This window comes from Drosophila busckii, unplaced genomic scaffold (genome assembly GCF_011750605.1).
Source record: "Drosophila busckii strain San Diego stock center, stock number 13000-0081.31 unplaced genomic scaffold, ASM1175060v1 hic_scaffold_54, whole genome shotgun sequence".
Taxonomy (NCBI): Eukaryota; Metazoa; Arthropoda; class Insecta; order Diptera; family Drosophilidae; genus Drosophila; species Drosophila busckii.
The window spans coordinates 1,577-21,075 of record NW_022872764.1 but is presented as its reverse complement, the minus strand read 5'-3'; the positions used below and the strand labels follow the sequence as shown (position 1 = coordinate 21,075).

Sequence of the window (19,499 nt, the reverse complement as noted above, 5' to 3'; positions counted from 1 at the left end):
CATAGAACTTGTTTTTTTATTAGAGCAAGTTCATATTATGAACTTAAACGTTTGTTATGATGAAATTGTGAATTGTTTATTAAGTGTCTTATCAAAATACGTAATGCATGGATAAACGTTTATTCGAGTGTCAGCTATAGTTACATTTGTAACTATTACATATTGTTATCAGTGCAAAAATTTTGGTGTAACAAGTTGTTGTGAATTTATAAAAAGCTAAAAAGTTTGTTATGCTTAATAAATATTTAGTGCTTATAAATAAAATTTAAAATTTACATGATGCCAAAAGCTAAGTTAGCGCCAAATCCACGAGAAGATGCAAATGTTTTTTCTGCGCTTATGTTTTGGTAAGTTTTTTTTTATCTTCAAAATGTGTGATAAAGGTCTTAATGTTAAGACATGTTACACAAATCAAAATTGTATCTTCCGTCAAGTACACATGTTCTATCTATTTGCAGAGATAAGATAATATACAATTTGTTTCTGCTACTATTTGTACAACATTAACATTTGAATCTGACTACCTTTTATTTGTTCTACTGCCAACAAGTCCTTTTCACGTTTGATAAAATGAAAATATACAATGAAATTGCAGATTCTAATTACACTGAAATATTTTAAAATAAGAAGTTGTTAGGTTGCGTATACGACTCCATGTGCAACTGTTTGCTAGATAAACAAACCTGATATGCAGCCTTGAGCAGCTTTACTTTAAGCCGGTCTTAATTCAAAACTCAATACTCTTGCTTCGGTAAAATGAAATATTTGTGCAATTATTGTTTTTATTTTATAGCTTTGCATTCCCAGTGCTTATAAAGGGACGAAAGAAAACATTGGAACCAAACGATCTTTATGATGTACTTAAAGAACATAAAGCAGACACTCTGGGAGAGAAATTGTTTAAGGCTTGGGAAAAGGAAGTAAAGGCTAACAGAGTGAAAGGCAAGAAGCGCACAAGTCTTTTAAAGGTTCTACTAAAAGTATTCGGTTGGCATTTAGTCGTATCGGGGATTGTGCTTGCATTTTTAGAATTGGGTACCAGGTAAGTTTCAAATTTAATTTATGGTTTCACCTAATTCTAATTGCTGACAAATTTAAATTCTGTGTAGAGCAACTTTACCACTTTTGCTGGCTGGACTCATATCGGAATTTACAGAGAATGGCAATGGGAACAGCTTTAGTGCGCAGCTCTATGCCGCTGGCCTGATAATCTGCACAATAGCGAGCGTGCTGTTCATGCATCCCTTTATGATGGGCTTGATGCACTTGGCAATGAAGCTTAGAGTCGCCGTAGGATGTGCCATTTATCGCAAAGCGTTGCGCTTGAGCCACAGCGCCTTAGGCGGCACAACAACGGGTCAGGTGGTCAATTTGCTGTCCAATGATCTGGGACGCTTTGATCGTGGGCTTATACACTTGCATTTTCTATGGCTAGCGCCGCTGGAGCTGCTGCTGGCATCGTATTTTCTTTATGAGCAAATAGGCGCCGCCTCGCTTGTGGGCATTGCCATATTGGTGCTATATCTGCCGCTCCAGACTTATCTGAGCAGATTGACCTCGGCGCTGCGTATGCAGACAGCTTTGCGCACAGACGGCAGAGTGCGCATGATGAATGAGATTATAGCTGGCATACAGGTGATCAAGATGTATGCCTGGGAGCAGCCGTTCCAGAAGCTGGTGGCCAACGCTCGAGCCAGCGAGATGAGTGTCATACGCAAGATGAACTACATACGTGGCGTGTTGCTGTCATTTGAAATAACGCTAGGACGCATTGCCATCTTTGCCAGCTTGCTGGCGTTTGTGCTTGCCGGCGGACAGCTTACGGCGGAGCGTGCCTTCTGCGTTACAGCCTTCTACAATGTGCTGCGACGTTCGGTGAGCAAGTTTTTTCCCAGCGGAATGTCGCAGCTGGCGGAACTGCTGGTCACAATTGAGCGCATTTCGCAGTTTATGCAGCGCGAGGAGACGCAGCTGCGCATGCTGCCGGACGAGCCTGGTCAGGATAATCAGGCGACTGAGCTAGGAGCGCTAATGCAGCAGGAGAAGCTGCAAAGCAATTCGAATGTTGTGAGCGTGCAGTTGCAAGGCTTCCAAGCCCGCTGGGCAGCAACGCAGCATGAGCCAGTGCTGGTGGACATCAATCTAAGGCTGGAGCTAGCTCAATTGGTAGCCGTCATTGGTCCTGTGGGCTCAGGCAAATCCAGTTTGATACAAGCTATACTAGGAGAACTGCCTGCAGAGTCGGGCAGCCTTAACCTGCAAGGTCGCCTGTCCTATGCCGCGCAGGAGCCTTGGCTCTTCAGCGGCTCCGTGCGTGACAATATACTCTTTGGCCTGCCTTGGGACAAGCTACGCTATTATCAGGTCATTAAGCACTGTGCGCTGGTGCGTGACTTTGAGCTGCTTGAGCAGGGCGATAAGACTATTGTGGGCGAACGTGGCGCCTCCTTGTCGGGTGGACAGAAGGCGCGCATAAGCTTAGCACGCGCAGTCTATCGCCAGGCGGATATCTATCTGCTCGACGATCCTCTAAGCGCTGTGGATGCGCATGTGGCTCGTCATCTCTTTGAGCAATGCATGCGCGGCTTTCTGCGCAAGCAGCTTGTCATATTGGCTACACATCAGCTGCAGTTTCTGGAGCAGGCCGATCTTATAGTTATCATGGACAAAGGACGCGTGCAAGCTATGGGCAGCTATGAGCATATGCTGAAGAGTGGCCAGGACTTTGCGCAGCTGCTGGCCAAGAGCGCTGGTGAAGAGCTGCCTGAGCTGGATGCACAGCCAACTGAAGATGGCCCCTTGACGCGCCAAAGCAGCGTGGAAAGTCGTGTTAGCGCCAGTCCTGATAACTCGGCCAAGTCGACAGCATCGCCTAAGCGCGTAGAGGAATCTAGATCTGTAGCCGATATAGGTCTGAGCATGTATCTAAAGTACTTTACAGCTGGCTGTGGCATCTTCATGTTTCTGCTGGTCATGTTCCTTTGCCTTGGCACACAGGTAATGTCCTCCTCCGGCGATTATTTTCTCTCCTATTGGTAAGTTATAGTTTCAGCTGTCTATTCTATTCTTAACTGTCTTTTATTTGCTTTACAGGGTCAAGAGCAACTCCTCTAATGCCGTGGACATTTACATCTTTGCTGCCATCAATGTCGCCCTAATTATTTTTGCATTGCTGCGCACCTTGCTCTTCTTCAGCGTCGCCATGCACTCATCCAAGGCGCTGCATAATTCCATGTTCAGCGGCATCAGTCGCGCTGCCATGTATTTCTTCAATACGAATCCCTCGGGACGCATTCTGAATCGCTTTGCCATGGACATGGGCCAAGTGGATGAAATACTGCCCGCTGTCATGCTGGAGTGCATACAGATCTTTCTCACCTTAACAGGCATCATCTGTGTGCTGTGTATTACCAATCCCTGGTATCTGATCAACACGCTGGTCATGTTCGTTTGCTTTTATTATGTGCGGGAGTTTTATCTGAGCACATCGCTTGTTGTGAAGCGCTTGGAGGCAGTGGCTAGATCCCCCATGTACTCGCATTTTAGCGCAACTTTGACGGGTCTGCCTACCATTCGAGCTATGCGCGCACAGAAAATGTTAATAGCCCAGTATGATCATTACCAGGATTGCCATTCCATTGGCTATTATACATTCCTCTCGACGAGTCGTGCATTTGGCTATTATCTGGATCTATTCTGTGTGGTTTATGTCTTGATTATTATTGTCAACAGTTATTTAAATCCACCTGAAAATCCTGGTCTCATTGGCTTGGCCATAACGCAGGCCATGTCCATGACAGGCATGGTGCAGTGGGGCATGCGCCAATCTGCGGAACTGGAGAACTCCATGACCTCAGTGGAGCGCGTTATAGAGTACAGCAATTTGGAAGCGGAAGGCGATTTTGATTCACCCGCTGACAAGCAACCTAATCCTAACTGGCCCGAGAGAGGAGAAATTACAGCTGACGATCTAAGTTTGCGTTATTCGCCTGATCCACAAGCGCCGTACGTTCTTAAATCTATCAACTTTACCATAGAGCCATGTGAAAAAATTGGCATTGTAGGACGCACAGGCGCGGGCAAATCTTCGCTTATAAATGCGCTGTTCCGGCTTTCTTATAATGATGGCTCCATACTGATCGATAGCCGAGATACCTTAACATTGGGACTGCGCGACTTGCGTAGCAAAATTTCGATTATACCTCAGGAGCCTGTGCTCTTCTCTGGCAGCATACGCTATAACTTGGATCCTTTCGAGCAATATTCGGATACTAAGCTATGGCAGGTCTTGGAAGACGTAAGTGCTTATAGTATACAACAAATATTCTGCTCAACTTATACTTACATTTTTGCAGGTTCACCTAAAGGAAGAAGTTTCTGAGCTACCAAGCGGACTGGACAGTCATATTGCTGAAGGTGGGGCCAATTTTAGTGTGGGGCAACGTCAGCTGATTTGCCTGGCGCGTGCTATTCTCCGCGAGAATCGCATACTGGTTATGGATGAGGCCACAGCTAATGTTGATCCGCAAACGGACGCGCTTATACAAACAACTATCAGGAATAAGTTCAAGGATTGTACGGTCCTCACCATAGCTCATCGCTTGCACACTATTATAGACTCGGACAAGGTTATGGTGCTGGATGCTGGACATGTTGTTGAATTCGGTGCACCTTATGAACTTTTAACAACATCTAAACATCAAATTTTCTATAGCATGGTAATGGAGACCGGCAAAACTACTTTCGAGCATTTACTTAAAATAGCACAAAAAGTAAGTTTATAATGCATTTTAAAAATGTTAAATTAATGCTAATCTATTTGTTTTTATTTGCAGTCCTATGAAAACAATACAGCTAGTGCCTCAGAAATTACTTATTGTTAACTCATTTATTAAAATCTGTAAAATTCAATTGAGTATAGTACTTAATAAGTGCAATTGATCAAACTCAAATTCAGTCTTAGGAAAAAAGTGTCTTTATAAACGAATTAAAGTGTCATGTATAATGTTGTTAAGAAATTGTTTGATAGTGTCGCATAATAAGCAAACTTTGATACTATCTACTCTTTATGTATTGATCGGATGAATAAATTCGTATTTTACATTAGCATATATAGATAGTTGTATTAAAAACGACAGAAAACGTGATTTTTTTTTAATAATTTTTATTACACTTTTTTTTTAATTTAGTTGTATTGCGTGTGTATGTGAGCCAGATAAATATACAATATGTAAAATCCACACGCCAAATGAAGTTATTAAAAAGAAAAACGTTTATAAAACTAAATAAACTAATTAAAAGTATCAGTAATGCGCACAGTGAATACGCCCCTTGCTTTATGGTTCATTAAGTTGAGAGAAAGAGATAGGAGGAAAGATAAACAAAACAATATGAAATTGCATTAGCTTAAGGACATTTCTTAATAGAATTGACTGTATGTGTATATACTGAAGTTGAAGCTAGTTAGACTATTGTTGTTGCTATGTCATGAAATTCAAAACGTTTAACAAAAATATGCCTTGCCATCAATACAATATAGTACAAGGTATTTTAATCATGCGGTTTGCATTGTGAATTCAATAAGTGAAGGGTTTAAATAATCTCTAGATTCTGCTGTCCGTTTGTTGCCACAGTCTAAGCCATATAGCTATACTCATCACCCGAGTTGGCCGTACGCTCGATATATTGTTTGTCAATTAATGATTCGACGCATTTCTTAATCATGGCGATATTGGGCGTAAAGCTTACCTTCGATAATGACAGCACCTATAAAGAATGGAATACGTATTTAGTTAGGAACACTTTAGTATTTAAATATATATATACCTCTTGTATCAGTGCATTGTGCTTTAAAACTTTGCGCGCTTTCATTATGCGCACAATGGCAGCTTGCAAAAATAGTTTACGATCCTCATCCACTGAGTTAATCGTGTGCTCCACCTGTAAGCAAAATTAATTTATTTAGCTGATTTAGTTTACTATACTAAATTAAATATTCACCTCTTGTGGCGTTTCCTTTTGTAAGGCTGAACTAATCTTAAATTTCGTGCGCTTATTTGTGTAATCAAAATTCAGTTCGATTCTCGTTTCACCCGAGAGATTCTCTGAGCTGGCATTCAGCAATTTGGATTCAATCATCGGCTGCATATGCTTTTGAAACGTTTCGTCGTTCAATTGCAATGTATTCTGTATCTCCCGACAGCTAAGACTATCGCAGGTCTCGAACAGCAGTATTATGGCCATTTGGTACGTTTGCATGGTCACAATGTACGATTTCTTTAAATGACTTAGCTTCAGTTCACCATGACACATATGATGCAGCCAGGTTAACTTGCGACCGCTGAACAAATTGTGGTAATAGTCTTCAAACTGAAAAATTGACAGACTAGTTTAAAAATCAAGCCGGCTATATTTGAACACAAACCATTTTAATTGATTTCTCAAACTCTTGAGGCACAGCGAAGGGTATAACCTGTGTGGAGCCCAAGGGCCAAGCGCCTGCCTGCAGCACTTTGATCGACAGGTTGATGCCTAAAATATAAAATTAGTTTTATAATATTACAACAAAATATAAGCATATTTATTTATTTACCGAGATCAATATCGTTGTCCTTCAAATGATTATTGAACTTATTGTTTAGATCTGTGGAGACCGAAATGTCTGTAAACATTCGATGTAACTTGTTGGTGAACTCATAGCCGCAGGCTTGCTAAAATTTATATAAACAACAAAAAAGTAAGTAAATATACAATTTAAGCGAATTGTGGTGCGTCACCTTTAGGCGATTAATCATGCCCTCTTCGGCATCCATGCTTTGACTCTGCTCATGAATTAATCGCTTGGCTAGCAATCTGCTATAGAACTTTTGATAGACATCCTTGTCCTCGATGTACTTGAATATGGTTATGTTGTTGGTGAGTTTCTGATCGATTTCCGCTTCGCAGGTTTTCGATTTTTTCAAAAGTGTATCACAGTATTTGGCAACGTACTCAGCACTGCGACATGGCTGTCGCTCGCTGGGGCGTCGATTGATGACGCTGGCGCAGGCCTTGTCCAGCGCGCTCAGGAACAGTGAATCATTCTCAAATACATCAGCAATGAGTTCCTGATATTTATGATGCACTTTTAGCATATTCTCCACAAAAGCAATGTGTATATTCTCGCCCTTGAGTGCGTACACCGTTTCCAGTCCCTCATTTTTAATGTGCTCCAGAAATGTTTGTATAAGCTCGCACTTGAGGTTATCCGGTATGGGCTTGAGCACAATATACATATTACGCAGATCCTGGCGACGCTCATCGGACACCATATCACGGCACTCCGAGTAGATGAAGCCCAGGCGATCGTTAATGAACTTCTCCTCGCATTGTTTACGCAGCTTGGGCAGCGAACTGACATGCAAAAACTTTTGCGCACGTTTGCTCTCGTACTCCAATATTTTGATTACTTCCTGCATATACTGAGACACATTGCAGCGCTGCAGCAGCTTGTTGGCTTCGTTTGTATAGTAGGTGCCGCTAGCCTCCAGCATGGGCGTCTCAAACAGCTCCTGGTACAGCTTAAGTGAACCCGTCTTCTTGTACTCTTGCACCTCAACAAAACTGTGTATGACGCCATTAATGACCTGCACGCGATGCGAGTCCAGTGTACCGCTGCTGGAACGGTCTGCAGCAATGCCCTCCAGTATATGGCGCACTAGCTCTTGTGCCAAATACTCCACCATATATAAGCGCCAAATATCCAAGCCTAGCTCACCAATTTCCATTTGTTCTGCAGCATCGCTGGACAAGTTGCCATAGAACGACTCCGTATCCGTAATCTTTTGCTTCTTTATGTGCTGCTGGTTCAGATAACTGCAATATGCATATTTATTATTTAACTGAAACTTGACTACAAGTGCTATGCCACTCACATGTACAACTGATGCAGATATTTGATGCCCTGACTGTACTCCATCCATGTTGTATAGTAACGTTGCAGCAAATCCGGTTTGCTGCTAATATTGTTTGCATTGGCCGCATCGTGCTCGGCCAGCACTTTCTTGGTTAACATTTCCTGCACATGCGATTCGAGGAAGTGCTTTGTTTCGCTATATAGACGATCTGCCATCGGCTCTGGCTGCGCCACGCACAGCGTATAAACATCGCTACAAAGATATACATAGATGTATAGGTGAGAATTTTATATTGACAAACATATGTATTTGTGCAAGCAAGAAAAATTAGATTTTTGGCAAATCATGCTGGGCGGCACAGTGGCACGAACATTGTTTATAATACAAAAATGTAAAATACATTAATGTATGCCTAGAACAGGTTATTTAACTAATTGTGTCATGGTTAAAGCTTGTATAGCAGTTAAAACAGCGCAAAAGCCTAAATTTACTAACGAAACTTGCTTGCCTAATGGACTTATTTAAAGTATTAAATATAAGTACATATGTATATTAATTATACATTATTCAACTTTCATTTTTCAGCACGTGCCGTACCTGTTTAATGACACTGTGCGTGGCAACGCAGCAATATCTTTAACTAGACACTGGGGGTACACTCACCTAAAGCTCGTATTCCAAACAGCGCGTTCAACTTTGCTCAATGTTATCACCGATTCGGCAATGCAGCGCAATCTTGGCCAGACTTCAACAAACTCTACTATTTTGGGCTTGAGCGACATTTTCAGCTGGCGTGTGTTTTTGTTTTTGAAGTGGGTGTGGGGCGAAGAACGTGGATTGTGGTTTTGTTTGCTTTAGCTGCAAATTAATAAGGTAGAACAATAACTGAATTTAATATACGCTGCAACAACATTCAACTTGTTTTTTCTCTTTTTCTTTTTTTGCCTTGCAATGCAAAAACAATGTCAAACAAGCAACAACAAAAAGCACCAAAAGTGAACACAACGCGCATTTTGTTATAAATATAGTCGAATTGCGTAGCCTTTGTTATACTTTGATCAATTATATATAATGTTAGTATATAACAATGAGCACTAACTTTACGCCACTGGTTTACAACTGCAAACAAATATATTATTTATTTGTTTTAATATTTTTGGTTTAAATTTACTTCGGATTTACAATTCTTATTTAATATTTGTTAGAGATGGTAAAAATATCGCGAAGTTAATATCGATATAAGGACTTGAACTCGATAAGAGACCGATGCAATGGACATTTGTGTCTTTGTGCATGTCAGCCCTGGTAAAAAGCGATTTACAATAGTTGTTCGATTCTTAAGTTCGGCGCTTTATTCAAAAACACTTATCCACATTGAATTAAACCAATTTAAATAATATCGTATATGTTTATTGATTTATTACGTTTTTAATTTGTTTACTATAATTCGCTAATAGTTTCTTTGTTTTTTCATTGTTATTAAAATTATATAAAATATCAATCAGATTTACAGATAATAGCTTAAAACACAACACTTAAATGGTAATGACTAAAGTTTCAATTGTTTTTGTTATTAGTTTTTTTTTAACCAAAATACATACATACATAATAATTTGAGGACAGATGTTTACAGAGTTAGCCAATCATCGGTTTTTAATATTTTGACTTGTTTTTCGTTGATTGTCATGCTTTAAGCCATTAATAAACGGAGAGTTTAACATAAAATTAAGTATGGAGTAAAAAATTTCTTACAAAATTGCAATTGTTATATGTTTTAATTGTTGTATTTACTATATTGTGTTTGCTTAACTTCGTTTTATAGTTTGTTCTTTGCTAATTCGTTGAGTTTTCTATTAAACATGCGGCGCTCTATATATATGTATGTATACAATGTATGTATCTATAACTATGTATTTGCTATTTGAGGGATTCTTTTAAATACAGTTTAAACAATTACAAATTAATTGTTTATCTACGAATGCGCACTTTGACTAAATGGGATACGCTGAAGGGCTGTAGACTAATATATTGTATATATAATTAGCATACACATCTATAGATTTTTAATTTTATACTATACTTATAAATTTTTAGTTTTGTTCTTTGCTGCTTTTGGACTTGCTTGTGGGTTGCATTTTTGTGTGGTGGGATACGGATTCTCAATTTTCTTTTTTGTTTTAATAAACAGTCGAGATCTCAAAATCATATTCAATGAGATTCCTCTTTGAATTGAATTTGAGAACAATACTGTTTATAAATTTAAATATTTAAGTATACATGTTTTCATTAATTTAGTTACATATATGTGTAGCATTCTTTGTAAGCGCCATAATTATTTTTACACATTGAGATTTATGTATTGGCTTTGCGTAATTAATGCAAGTTCTAATTTCTACTAGTACACATCGATATTGACTAAAGAAATTGTATCTTATACGATTAAGTTAAAGCAAATTTAACAACAATTTGTTTAAAACAAAAATTCACAATAATTGGAATACTTAGTTAATAGTTGTAATTGTTTTTAAGGTACACAGTTTTTCGAAAGCAACATTGAGTTAACAAATCAACCAAAAGATTCATCTCATTTTTTGTTTACATAGAAGAGAATATCACACGAATATATAGGCAAATCAAATGGTAGCATATATAAATACTATATGTATAACAGTTGTATAACAGTTTAACTTTAAGCGCACAAGCACGCACACATACAGACAATCAATCAGACTCACAATTATTCATACACATGTAAACAGACTAAATTTAAAGCAAATAAAAATTACTCCAACAAGGATTGAGATTCGGCTACAGTGCCATTGGTCAGATGAGCTACTGGCGCATCCTGTGCAGCTGTATCCTGTGCCTTTAGCTTCAATAGCGGCGTCTTAATATCTACTTCAAGCTCTTGTGTTACATCCAGGCTAACTGGCGTTGCCTCTGGCTTTGACTCATGCAACTCAATAGCCGGCTTGGGTTCGCTGTTGCTTTCGGACTTGCCCTAGGAAAATAAACATTGATCAATTAATTTTGTTTTTAATCACATATATGTATGTATAGAAAGTACTCACCTGTAAGTAATAGGTCATGAGCTGTCCTTTGCCTTTAACCGCTACCAGGCCACGCTGCTGGAACGTGTAACCAAATTGCTGCAGAATGTTGCAAGTCTCCTCGGTGACCTGTATGGCCCCCGCTTTGCCAGTGCTCTCCATGCGCGAGGCCACGTTCACTGTATTCCCCCAGATGTCATAGTGTGGCTTGCGTGCGCCCCAATGACCCCCGCCGTAATAGGTCCATGATTGATGCCCATTTTGAGCACGAAATGATTAAAGGACTGTTCATTAATGCCCTGCAGCGCATGCTTCAGCTCCAAGGCAAAATCAACCAACACGGCCAAATGGGACCAGCGCTCTGTTATGGCCGCATCATTGCGTAGATTACGCTGCAGATTAATGCCACTGGCGCCCATATAGGTAGATCCGATGGTCTTGATTTTGATGATGTCCTGAAATTGTGGCAGCTCCAGCAGCTAATAAAAAATTGAGTTAAGTTTGAATTTGAGTTGTTGTATAGCAAAACTTACGGCATCGAAATCAGATATAACTTCATTGAGAAAACGCAAGCATTCCAAGCCCTGATTGTTAACTGTTTCCTCCGAATAAAAATCTGCAAGCAAACTTTCAAAACTTTGACTACAATAATTTGATTTATGCGCTCACCTGAAAAATTTGGCATACTAGCAAATAGTACGCCCACCTCGGCATAACTCTGTGAATAGAGATCATCATGAGAGCGTTTTGTATTCTTCATAAAATGCTCAGCCACATGAACTGGTAAGACATTATAGACCAAAGCTTCATTACGTTGACGCATATCATTCGCAGTTTCCTTTTGTTCGGCCACCTCGGTTTTCCATTTGAAAATAACGCGATCCTCGTGATCCATCTGGCATGGAATAGAAATGCATTGGGCCTTGGTTTGAGATAAAATAAATGAGCTTACATGTCTGGCTAGGAAACTGAGAGCCAAAGCAGCTACGAGTAGTAAACCAGAGGCACAATAACGTGTTGATATAATGCTAAAAATTAAAAAGTTGATTAGATTGAATGCATATTATATTAAAACTCTTCTTATACATACGGCTGATGTGCCAAATCATCTTCCAATGCATATAAATCTTGCATTAGAAACACATTAAAGTAGCAATGTAAAGCTGAAAATACGAAATTAATTAAATTTGAAGTTCAAGTTAAGTGACAGGCAATCGTTAGCACGCACCTGCTATGGATAGTAACAGCAGAATCTTGGTCAAGTGCGTGAGCTGCGCAATTACGGCAATTGCGATGAGTATCAGGACACCAAAGTTACTCAAATAGGACGGATATAGTACACGCTCGGTGGGCACCGCATCCCGCATTTGCTGCACAAACGATGCTGGCAGCAGGTGCTCGGCGTTGGGCACCTCCTCTAGTCCGGCCGTGGCATTGAATTCACTTTCACTCACAATGTGCTCGGTGCGCACGAAGGTAACGAAAAAGAACTGCAAATTGTCGCAAACGTAAAATCAATAAGGACGAAGGACTTGCAGGCCAGCTGGCCAGCTAGCCAGCCTACTACTAACCATGTCGATGACATTGCTGAGGCCAATGGTAAGTGCTATAATTATGGCTGCCAGTTCGCGCACGAAGGTAATGTCATTGAAGCGCTTGCTCACATCCACAAAGAACTTGGGCAACATGCCGCTAAAGCTTTCCGCAATGCTAATTGCCACCAGCATAGCAATGGGCACCAGCGGCGCTGCTATGTTAATGAAATGCAACGTTGAACGTGGCAACACCAAGTAGGAGTATAACACATCGATGCACTGCACCAGCAGCGCGGCCAGCAGCGGCAGCGAACTATATGGCTCCCTATAGACTGCATAGGATTGCTCCAGCTGTGGATTCTTGAAGCGCAAGAAGATGTTCGTGTCCTTGGTAAGGTTTCTGCAATGCATTAGGATTTAAGACATTGCTGTTATACAAATGTTAAGCCAGTTGCACTTACTCGTGGCCATCACGCGTTACTAGCTCGTCCTTCAAGCGCTGCTTAAAGTTCTCCAGCTTAATTTGCTCCTCTTCATCCTCAACGGCTGCAGCTGTGGCCAGTCCATTTGTTGTGGCGCTTTGTGCCAGCAGCTCCTCATCATCTAAGGTGGCATCGTTGTCATCACCGTTATCGTTGCTCTCGTTATTCTCATTACTGGAAGTGGAGTCCGGACTGTGGTTGGCATTTTCGGATTTGGATTCGTTGATTTTCTTAGCGCATGGTGAAGCAAACTACAAATATTTAAAAGTTAATTCAAATAAAACTTTTATATGTATTGTGAGAGATTTAGAAGATTATGAACTGTTATACACATTAAGTTTTAAATATGTTTATATCTATTAAAAGTTGCTAATAATAATTAGCCTAGACAAATATTTTTAGATTAAAGACTGTTATACACTTCAAAACTATAACACAAAGTGTATTAAATATGTTTAAATTAAATTGTTTATTCGATCTAAATCTGTCCTACACGTAGTAAAAACTGTCATATTAACCAAATTAATTAAATAAAACTGTTATAGGTATGTCAGTGAATTATTCACTGTTATACAGAAAAACTATAATAGACTTTACATTTTAAATAAGTTTATATTGAACTTTTATGCGATAATAATAAAAACTGTCATACATCCTCAATCAAATGTCATTGCTGTATTTTTTCTTTTTGCTTACCGGCTTCACCACTTTGGTAATGAAATAAGTCTTTAGACCCGCTATACGCAAAAGTTCCTCACGCTTTTCACCAAAGGCTGGCTCCACCTCGAATTCGCCACTGAGAAAGGCCAGTGTCTTGTCTGAAATGTGCACACGCCTAGTCGGGGGAAAAAGGATTGATTAATTTGCATACAAATTAAACGAACACGTCCATAAATTTGCAACGCAAAGTGACAGTGACAAATCAAAACATCATAACTGGTGGCCAACCCGTTAGTGAGTGACATTGACCATTTTATCAATTATGCAAAAGTTGGGACTATGGCTATGGCACATACCCGGCCTTGCCGCTCGATTCCATTTTATTAGCGAGCTCAACGTCCTTGGAATAAACGTCAAACTGCCACTGACGCTGGCCGAGAATGCCAGCCAGAACAGCGCCAGTGTGTATGCCCACACGCATATCAACAGGTGAGTTTGCCTTCTGTTGAACATATCTGCAAAAGGGAGGGGTGGGCAAAATAGATAGATAGGGTTAGTTATGCTTAAGCTGGCATACACTATTCCCCATGGGGGACACGCCTGAAAGCTCGGTGGATAAAAGCGACGCGTGGTTAAGTGCAATTACAATTAATTGAACAAACGTTGATTTGACATCGCCTGTCGTCAACCCACACAGGCTGCCTGTCCTGGCTGCTTGCCTGTGTGTCCTGTTGGCTGTCATAATGTATACGCCCCCCGAGTACTTACTTTATAGCCTTCACCATTGAAAGTCCCATGTGCACACAGAGCACGGCATGGTCTGGTCGTTCGTCAGGTGCTCCACTAATGCAATAATAGCAATCACCAAGAATTTTAATGCGCAATTGTTGATACTTCTGTGGGGCGGGATTGGGCGTGTAGACAATAGACAATAGTTATAGTTAGTCAAAGCTTATCGAACAGTAAGTAAAATAATAAAAATTTAACATGCTGTACACAAACATATTAAAAGTTTAAGGCCCAAAGCAAAAGTGAATCAAATATTTGCAAACTTAGTAAACCAATAAAAACGAAAAAAAATTCCACGAAACCACCCCCACACCCTTAAATCAGTGAAAAGGAAACATATAAAAGATACCAAACCAGCAAAATGCATCAAATTAACTGAAGCTCCTCACTCCCCACACCTTTAAAAATACTCCACACGAACCCAAACGAGAGAAAAAATCAACTCAGCGCATTTCATACGGCTGACTGGACGTAACTTTTGTGCTCCAACCTCCCCCCCCCTCTTAAAAAAAAAAAAAAACAAACTCTCAAAAAAAAACAAAAATAGAAAAATTATGCAGCAAAGGAACAGAAAAGAGAAATGGGTAATGGCAGCAACGCAAGTGGAATTTCAAATTAAAGTGTGAAAATTGTGCAATAGTAGGAAATGAAAGAAAAATTCTCTGATGCTTATCTTAAACGTCATAATCATCATTATTAGTGTTGAATATTATGAGCAAAGAGAGCAGGTGAACGAACAGCTGGGCACACACAAAAATAGCAACAACAGAACAGAAAACAAGAACAGAACAAAACGAAAGCATAGCGGTAAAAGTTTTTCTTTTCACATTTCACTCATTTCACATTTACCTCGGCGAGCCTATCGAAGCGTGCAAAGAGCTCGTTTAGCATTTTCACCAGATCTTGGGCGCTATATGTTGAGGAGATGGCGGTGAAGCCAACAATATCCGCATACAGTATGCTTTGGTGGGTGCGAAAAAGAACATAACGATTAAAATTTATGCTACGACCAGGCCAGGGTACTAGTTTAATAAATAGTATTAACGAGCCGGGGTTGGCAGCCAAGTAACGAGACTAACAATTTATGCAGTAAGAAGTTGTTTGCTGGCAAGTTTAAGAGTAAGAAGAGATTTTCCATACGCTTACTACTCACCTCACATTCTCATGCCGACTCATGTAGATCTTCTTAAAGGCCTCCGAACTGGATGAGCCCAAGTCCTCACGCATTTTGATAGCCACATGCTTGGGCAGCACAGATAGCAACAAACGTTCCTGTTCCGCCGACTGCTCCTCAATAACCATCTTCACTTCTAGACTCTTTTTGGCTTCCAGAAATGCGCGCTTCTGCTTAGCCTCGCCCATAAAATAATAGAGCAGGCCAATTAAAGCTGCAGTGGCAATTAAAACTGCATTCGCAGCTGCCTGCTCCGATAGCTGTGGATCTGGTCGTGAAAATCCCACAGGCAAACTCAAGCAATTGAAATAGGTGCAGAAGCCAATGACAAGACCCAGAAATATCAACGGCAACGGCAGCGTCACATAGATAAGAAAGTTTAGCAATATGGCCCAGCCGAGCACATCACTGAAAATAAATATATTAATTATAAGTTCAAGATTAATTATAGTATGAATTATTACCGTGGTGAAAAGCTATTTTGCAGCATAACATAAGAAGCAAAGTGTAGCATGGAAAGGAACCATAAGGCTCGTGGTATAACTGTTAATAAGGATTGGTGGAAGCGTCTCAATGCTGGACGCTCGGAGCGACGTCCAATGTGCAGCAGCCCAGTTAATAACAAATAAGGCCAACAACATGCTGCAGTTGACCGACTGTAAAAGAGATAACAAAAATTAAAAATAAATATATAATAAAGGTATTTAATATAGTCCTCAATTTGTTTCCTTGAAACATAGAGATTTAAATTTTTAATAACATAAAAAAATTTGTACAATGCTTAAAGGTTTTACCTCTTTTTATTTAGCGTTATATTTGAGGTTAAGTTTGTTTTAGGAAATTACGATATATATGAACATATTAATTATTACTTAAACTATTATTATTACGACTTATTATGAAATAATATAATTGTGTGCGATATAATAAAGAAATATTAGTAATATGTATTTCCATCCGACTAATTTTTAATGCTTAAGAATGGTTTTGATTCTACATAGAAATTACTTTACTTAACTTATTTATTCTTGCAAACGGAAATACCCGTATACTACTCAATAGCTACAGATTTTAATACTAAAAATTTATTAGATTTGTTATCACTTACCTCTTGTGGGTAGCGCTTGCTGCCAGGGAATGCAAATCGTCCATACATTGAAGAGCACGGCCGCAAATAGAAACCACTTGAGGCCGCTACGCCTTTGCTTAATGGAATAATTGTGATAGAGTTCGTTGAGCACATGCTGCGGCAATATGACGACGCCACCACCGGTGATGCCCACTCCGCCGGCAACGACAACACCTTCGTTCTGTGGACGTCGGCGAGTGGGCGTCTTTTGGCGCTTCGTTTTGCTGGGTGTTGAGGATGCCGTGGCTTGGCCATTTTCAAGATTTGTCGCGGCGCTTTTCTCTTCCGGCATGTTGTGATTGTGTGTGGGGAGTGGGGTGGAGCACCGGGTTTTGTCTTTCAGTTCAGTTTACAATTTTCGTTGATCGGCGGTTTCGGTTTATAAATGAGGCATGGTCATTTCCGTTTACCGCCCGTTTTTTGGTTTTTTTTTCTTTGTTTCTTTATTTATTTATGAAAACACACTCTGCAACTGGGAAAGCCCGTTGGTAAATAAAATAATATGTAGCACAAACTCAAATATAAAGCTTACACACACACACACACACACACACACAGTTCTCAACACAACAATACAGTTAACGGTAAATTTGAGGCTTTACTTGCGCCTCCCAACTACCGTCCCATGAGTGTGTTTGTGTCTGTGTGAGCGCCAAGGCGGAAGCGTCCTTGCGCGAGAGCCATGAGCATGGCCCTGTCCTGTGTCTGTGTGCGTGAGTGCCGCCGTGTAATGCAAGTGTGTGTGTGTGCCTAAGGCGAAAAGCTCCTGACTACTACAGTGGTATGAAAGTAATTTGACAGTCGCCTAGCTAAAACTTTGGCCTTTGTAATTATTGTTTGCTTAAAAGAGAATTTTATAAACACCTTTGTTTAGCTAAAGAAAACTCGACTTGTAACTATGTTTGCAGTTGCTAACAAAAGCAATCGTAACTTTTAAACATTTTTTTTGTTGCCCATGTCAGTATAAACGATAAGATATGGTTATAAAATGTAAAAATATAGAACGCTATGATATCAAAGCTCATTAATAGATAGTAATAGTGTTTGTCAAAATATTGAAGATGAACGATTGCTCTTATCTTATGCTCGACGCTTGAATTAAGTTAAAAATAATCAAGACTACTAAAAAATGCAAATACTTTTTTTAAATAATTTAAAACAACACATTTAAAATACCCATAGACCTTGGTAGTCAGTGCTATTATCCTCTTGTAGTTTTTAAGCTATAACAATATTAAATAATAAATTATATTTAAATAATTTGGGTTAATTTATGTTAAATAATTTCTATGCACAGTGCGCTGCACTCTTCATCTGTGTGTGTGTCTCTTGCGCTCACTGCTCTGCTATCTCTTTCTGACTTTCGGGTTGAGTTGTTGTTTGCTCTTCACTTGCTTGTCGTATCCTTATTGCCGAATTCGTTGCTTTCTTGGCATACAAAAAAAAAATCCTTTACATCTATGTAGGTGCGCTTAGTTGTCTGAGTGAGAGTGAGTGTGTTGACTATGAGTGTTTAAGGCTGATTTGCTCAAGGTTCGTTTTAATGCGTTTTGATTTTGTTTGTATTCTCTATGTGTGTATGTGTGTGTGTGTGTGTGTACACACTTCATACAATGCAGACTTCGTTCGCTTCTAATTTTAATTTAAATCAACAAATGCCTGGCAGCATATTTAAGGTGAGCATGCTCTAGCTGCGTGCTAATCTCTTGCAGATTCCCTTCACTACAGTGGGCTGCTGCGCTAACGGTTTTTATCATATACAGAAAAGCCTCCAGGCCCAGCTGTGTGCTCGCAATTTTCACTGCACTTTTCACTTAGCCACACCATTTGATAGTATAACGTGCAATTTTATTAGGCAATCACACGCGTGCACGTGGTTAAAATTAATTTAAAGACTTCTATGCCAATAAACCTTTTTTTCAGTTGCTTCGTTGTGGGCAACTTTTTTTTTCTTAGACTGCTGCTTTGCTGCCTCTCTGCTGGCAGCAAAATTTTCCGCACGCGTATGTTTTTAACTAAACTAAGACGCACGATAAACTTGACTGATTGTTAAGTGAAAATTTTGAACAGTCAACAGCCCAAAACAGCAGCAGCAGTAAGCAAGGACTTTTCAGTAGCACAAGCGTTCTTTTGCTTTGGGCTTTTTCTCACGCGCGCTGCTCTCTCATTCTCTCTCTTGAAGAGCGAGCTTTTGGCACCAGGTGGCGAAAGCGCATGACTATGTTTGTTTGAGTAAGGCAATTGCAGCTGATAACGGTACAGCTGTGCAGCTTGATAATGAAATACATATGCAATTTATATATGTGTGTGTGTGTGTGTGTTTGAGTGCCTCCTCACACTTAAGGATAATTACTGCAATAGCCGCAAGCGTATAAAATTAATTACGCAGACTATAATACGGAAACGCTGCTAACTACAGATAAACTATTAATAACAACTATGTACTTCGATGTCGATGCTAACGTCAGCGTCGACTGCGACTGCGACTGAGGCAGTGCGCAGGAAGGCAGCAGCTGCTTGTTATCAAAGGAAAAAGGAACTGCAGCTGTATCTTTTACGTTATAGAGGGACACAAAGGAAATGCGCAAGATGTTAAGTTGAATGAGTTTTATAAATTTCTATTATGTTTACGAAGAAGCTGCAATTCGATATGGGGGCATGCATAAACATGTTTTAAATTTAAAAATTGATTTTTTATTTTTTCACTGATTACATTTTATTTAAGCCTCAATTCTTTAATGTCCTATGTAACTAAGAAATTCTTTATAATAATTTCAAGGCCGTT

General features: G+C 39.8%; 3 protein-coding genes across 3 annotated transcripts; 1 reads left to right on the top strand and 2 right to left on the bottom strand.

Moving 5' to 3' along the window:
* The first annotated feature begins 198 nt into the window (after positions 1-198).
* LOC108607440 (probable multidrug resistance-associated protein lethal(2)03659) lies at positions 199-5,122 on the top strand. Its single transcript, XM_017998271.2, has 6 exons — positions 199-347; positions 794-1,042; positions 1,110-3,035; positions 3,094-4,297; positions 4,356-4,772; positions 4,836-5,122. Exons 1-6 carry the CDS (start codon positions 277-279, stop codon positions 4,881-4,883), a joined length of 3,915 nt encoding a protein of 1,304 aa, XP_017853760.2. The 5' UTR covers positions 199-276; the 3' UTR covers positions 4,884-5,122.
* An 86-nt stretch (positions 5,123-5,208) lies between these two features.
* On the bottom strand, positions 5,209-9,090 carry LOC108607441 (cullin-2). Its single transcript, XM_017998272.2, has 9 exons — positions 8,995-9,090; positions 8,559-8,753; positions 7,914-8,147; positions 6,777-7,854; positions 6,593-6,710; positions 6,425-6,531; positions 6,001-6,369; positions 5,827-5,940; positions 5,209-5,766 (listed from the first exon to the last, which is right to left on the bottom strand). Exons 2-9 carry the CDS (start codon positions 8,675-8,677, stop codon positions 5,635-5,637), a joined length of 2,271 nt encoding a protein of 756 aa, XP_017853761.1. The 5' UTR covers positions 8,678-8,753; positions 8,995-9,090; the 3' UTR covers positions 5,209-5,634.
* Positions 9,091-10,377: 1,287 nt separating this feature from the next.
* Positions 10,378-17,006, bottom strand: LOC108595570 (adenylate cyclase type 3). Its single transcript, XM_033294858.1, is given in 17 exon segments — positions 10,378-10,896; positions 10,967-11,164; positions 11,167-11,424; positions 11,479-11,561; positions 11,615-11,840; positions 11,898-11,973; positions 12,036-12,108; positions 12,174-12,435; positions 12,517-12,880; positions 12,942-13,213; positions 13,659-13,797; positions 13,979-14,137; positions 14,391-14,518; positions 15,261-15,372; positions 15,565-15,993; positions 16,050-16,227; positions 16,694-17,006. Coding segments are annotated over 17 exon segments (3,489 nt in total). The 3' UTR covers positions 10,378-10,677.
* Positions 17,007-19,499: the final 2,493 nt, after the last annotated feature.